This window comes from Perca fluviatilis, chromosome 4 (assembly GCF_010015445.1).
Source record: "Perca fluviatilis chromosome 4, GENO_Pfluv_1.0, whole genome shotgun sequence".
Classification (NCBI taxonomy): Eukaryota; Metazoa; Chordata; class Actinopteri; order Perciformes; family Percidae; genus Perca; species Perca fluviatilis.
The window spans coordinates 1,652,786-1,657,057 of NC_053115.1; the positions used below are offsets into that span (position 1 = coordinate 1,652,786).

At 43.8% G+C, this 4,272-nt stretch overlaps 1 protein-coding gene across 1 annotated transcript; it reads left to right on the top strand.

Annotated features, from left to right (window-relative positions):
- Positions 1–998: 998 nt before the first annotated feature.
- Positions 999–2,910, top strand: LOC120556832 (nuclear factor 7, ovary-like). The gene has a single exon (XM_039796568.1). The coding sequence runs from the start codon at positions 1,256–1,258 to the stop codon at positions 2,768–2,770; it is 1,515 nt and encodes a 504-aa protein (XP_039652502.1). The 5' UTR covers positions 999–1,255; the 3' UTR covers positions 2,771–2,910.
- The last annotated feature ends 1,362 nt before the right edge of the window (positions 2,911–4,272 follow it).

The window sequence follows — 4,272 nt, forward strand, 5'->3', positions numbered from 1 at the left end:
GTTGAGCGCAGAGAGAAGATGTTGAGAGAGAGGGAGACGTGACCGGAGAGCAGCAGCTTCTAGCTGCGAGCAGAGAAAGACATAAAAATACATTTATTGTGTCGGACCGGCCAGTGGGAGGAGGAGTGCACCGTGTGCAAAGCTGGCACATATGTTTCAGTGTCTTTTTTATTTATCTTATTACATTGAAAAGGTATTAAGAGATATTTTGTTGAAGCTGGATCTTCTAACACAGAATAGGTCATATTTAGAACATTATTTAATCCCTTTTATTTATTTTAAAAGAGAGCTATTATTTTGTTACAGGTTGTTACAGATTATATTTTATTTTATTACAGAAGTTATTTTTGCACAGTTGAGGCATAATAAAGCGTGTTCATTAACCTCTGAGAAGCCTGTCTGAATTTGTGTCTCGAGGCCGGGCCGAGTGTCCTCTTTTTTGGAAATCAAAATATGGTCACACTACTCAAACTAAAAAAAAATTTGCGAGTGTAAATTTCTGTTCAAAATGCAATGTAATGTGCTTGCAAAATATACAATTACTCACTCAGGAATGTGACACATATATAACGCCATATAGAACTGCCTACATCTGCTTTATGGCAATAAAGAGTCCAAATGGTTCCTCATGTTGTGACTTCTCATGCAGGAAGCAAGGTTAGTTTGAGGATGTCAGGGCGAGCCAATCAGGGATGAGTCTCCTCTACCACTCTACAAAATAAAAACGCGCCCTGTACTGGTACTTTTACTTTTTTTGTATTGTAATAACTGTGTTAATAACAACATGTTTGAAGAAAAAAAAGAAGGACGGATGGCTACGGCATGTCCCGCCCTACCCTGCTTCTGATTGGCTTACCCTAGTATTCTTACTCTAACTCTAACCAATCTCACTGCTCATATCTAAACCCAACCAATCGAACCAACAAAAGGCAACGAGTACTAGCCAATCAGAGGCCGAGTAGGGCGGGTCATGCCTTCGCCATCCTAGGAAACAGGAAAACAACATAGTTTATACACGAGGAGCCTGCAGAAGGTAAGATCCACTTTCGGACTAAAGTTCGGATTTCTCCTGAAAGAGGACAGCTCCATGACGCAATATTACAAAAAGTGGAATATTAACACGGCTGGGGGCTGCTGACTGAATGCACGTTTGAGGACAAACACAGATGAAAGTTAAAGTAACTTCAGAAGAAGAAGAGGAGCCACGGCGGGTTTTCTTGCTGCTTGATTGTCGTGTGAGCATTTTCCAGAGCCAATGGCGTCCATATCAGAGCAGGACCTGTCCTGTCCGGTCTGCCAGGACGTCTTTAAAGAGCCTGTGGTCCTGTCATGCAGCCACAGCTTCTGTAGAGGCTGTCTGCAGAGCTGGTGGACAGGGAAACCAATATGGGAGTGTCCAGTGTGTAAGAGGAGGTCCTCCAGGAGTGATCCACCTCGTAACCTGGTCTTGAAGAACCTGTGTGAGTCTTTCTTACTGGACCGAGACCAGAGACCTTCAGGGGCTCTCTGCAGTCTGCACTCGGAGAAACTCAAGCTCTTCTGTCTGGACCATCAGCAGCCCGTGTGTCTCGTCTGCAGAGACTCGAGGAGACACGCCTTCCACCGATTCAGACCCATCGATGAAGCTGCACAGGACCACCGAGAGGAGCTCCAGGAGGCCCTGAGGACCTTACAGGAGACACTCAAGCTCTGTGAACAAGTTAGAGTGAACTGTGATCAGACAGCAGAACACATGAAGGTCCAGGCCCGACGCACAGAGACGCAGATTAAGGATCAGTTTAAGAAGCTTCACCAGTTTCTAGAGGAGGAAGAGGAGGCCAGGTTGGCTGCACTGAGGGAGGAAGAGGAGCAGAAGAGTCAGAGGATGAAGGAGAAGATGAAGGCTCTGAACAGAGAGATAGCAGCTCTTTCAGACACAGTCAGAGATACAGAGGAGCAGCTGAGAGCTGAAGACGTCTCATTCCTGATCAACTACAAGGCTGCAGTGGGAAGAGTCCAGCAGCGCCCCCTGCTGGAGGATCCACAGCTGCTCACAGGAGCTCTGATAGACGAGGCCAAACACCTGGGCAACCTGGGCTTCAACATCTGGAACAAGATGGAGCACATGGTCTCCTACAGTCCTGTTATTCTGGATCCAAACACTGCTCATCCAGACCTGGTCCTGTCTGAAGATCTGACCAGCCTGAGCTGTGGACAGAGACAGCAGCTTCCCGATAACCCCGACAGGTTTGATTATTGGTGCTCTGTGCTGGGCTCCGAGGGCTTTGACTCAGGGACCCACAGCTGGGACGTCGACGTGGGACGCAGCAGGCTGTGGTTCCTCGGCGTGGCGAAGAAGTCTGCCCAGAGGAAAGGGAGGACCTGGTCTGGCATGTGGAGAATAGGATTCTCAAATGGTAGATACAAAGCCTTCTCTCCGAGAGGCCAGCCGATCGGCCTGCGAGGGAGGCGGCTCCGGAGGGTCCGGGTCAGACTGGACTGGACCAGAAGAACGCTGTCCTTCTCAGACCTCGATACCGGCTCACACGTCTACACATACACACCCTCTTTCAGCGAGAGGCTGTTCCCGTACTTCAGCAACAGCACTGGATCCCTGATGAAGATCTTACCACAGGGGGACGAGGAAGAGGATGAGGAAGAGGACGACTCCGATGACTACAGCAACTACAATGACTACAACGACTACAATGGTTATTATCATAACGGCCGTTATGATAATAACCGCTTCCACAGTTATCAGGATTCTTATTATTCTGATGATGATTATTAGGCAGCTGTGTTCCACACCGTTCCCTATCACAGAAGTACTAACTACACTATATAGAGCAGGGGGGTCAAACTAGGGCTGGGCGATATGGAGAAAACCAGATATCACGACATCCTTGACCAAATACCTCGATATCGATATTGTGGCGATATTCTAGGGTTGACAATTGGTGCTTTAACAAAATATCTTCACACTGAGATTTTAGATCAATAATCATCAGTAATGTGGACATAATGTCTAAGTGGGAAAAGGCGAATAATAGAACAGCTGGAACAGTCTGGTTAATTCAGAACATGACATCACTTTACTGTAATACAGCCTTTAAAACCAGAAAAAAGACACTTATATCACGATATCCAAAATGTCAGACGATATCTAGTCTCATATCACAATATTACGATATCTAGTCTCATATCACGATATCGATATAATATCCATACATTGCCCAGCTCTACGAAGGGCCAGACATGTAAAGTTTATTTGTTTTTGTTCAGACTTTTTTGTGGCATTCTCAGACATTTGTCACCTTTTTATAAATTTGTTGCTTTTTCCGACATTTTGGTACGCTTTTAGTTTCTCAGCCTGAATATTAAAACTCAGAGTCGGTAAATCTGCCAAATTCGGCTTTGAATGACACGTAATTGCATTTTAAAAAAACACTGTCCTGTGTTTTTGGTTTGGCGCACAAAATCTATTGTGAACTAATATATATATATATATATATATATATACTGTGTTCGCAGTTCTGTAGTGGTGTTCGAATTCTCCACAGTTAATTTCATTCACTATATAGTCCAGTATAAAATACCCACAATGCACAGCTAATTTGAGTGTACATACGATGTACCCTACATTTTACTCTCGTATCCCACAATGCAACGCAGCTGTGTGTTCCCAGAGGAAAAGGAAAACTGGAGCGGGCTTTCGTATGCGACATATATACATATATTTTCTTTCGTATGCTATATATATATATATATATATATATATATATATATATATATATATATATTTATATTTAACAACCACTAGATAGGGAACAGGGAGTGTGGTCGTTCCCTACATAGATCATTATTTAACAAACGCTAGATAGGGAACAGGGAGTGAATGAGGGAACGATTTCAAACATAGCTCATGTCTTATTTTTATTTTATTTCACCTTTTTCTTCTGTTTTTAAAGAGGTTTCCTCTGTCACACACACGGAGCATAGAGACATTGACCTTTAAGATTGTGGGCTCACTGTATTCTGGATTATTTGCATGCAAGTCAATTCAAACAGTTCACCTGTTGGTTGAGTTCTTTAAGTATCTGTGTTTAAGACCCTATAGTTTCACTAGTTTCAGTTGGGCTGGGTACCAAACTTCTCCTTTTAGGCACACACTGAATTGCCTCCTTAGTATCGCGTATCAAACAATGCCAAAATGTAATACCTAATGAGTAAATCACATCAGCATCAGTGAGCCAATAAGCACGCAGGATGCTTCTACCACGATGTAACAATGTT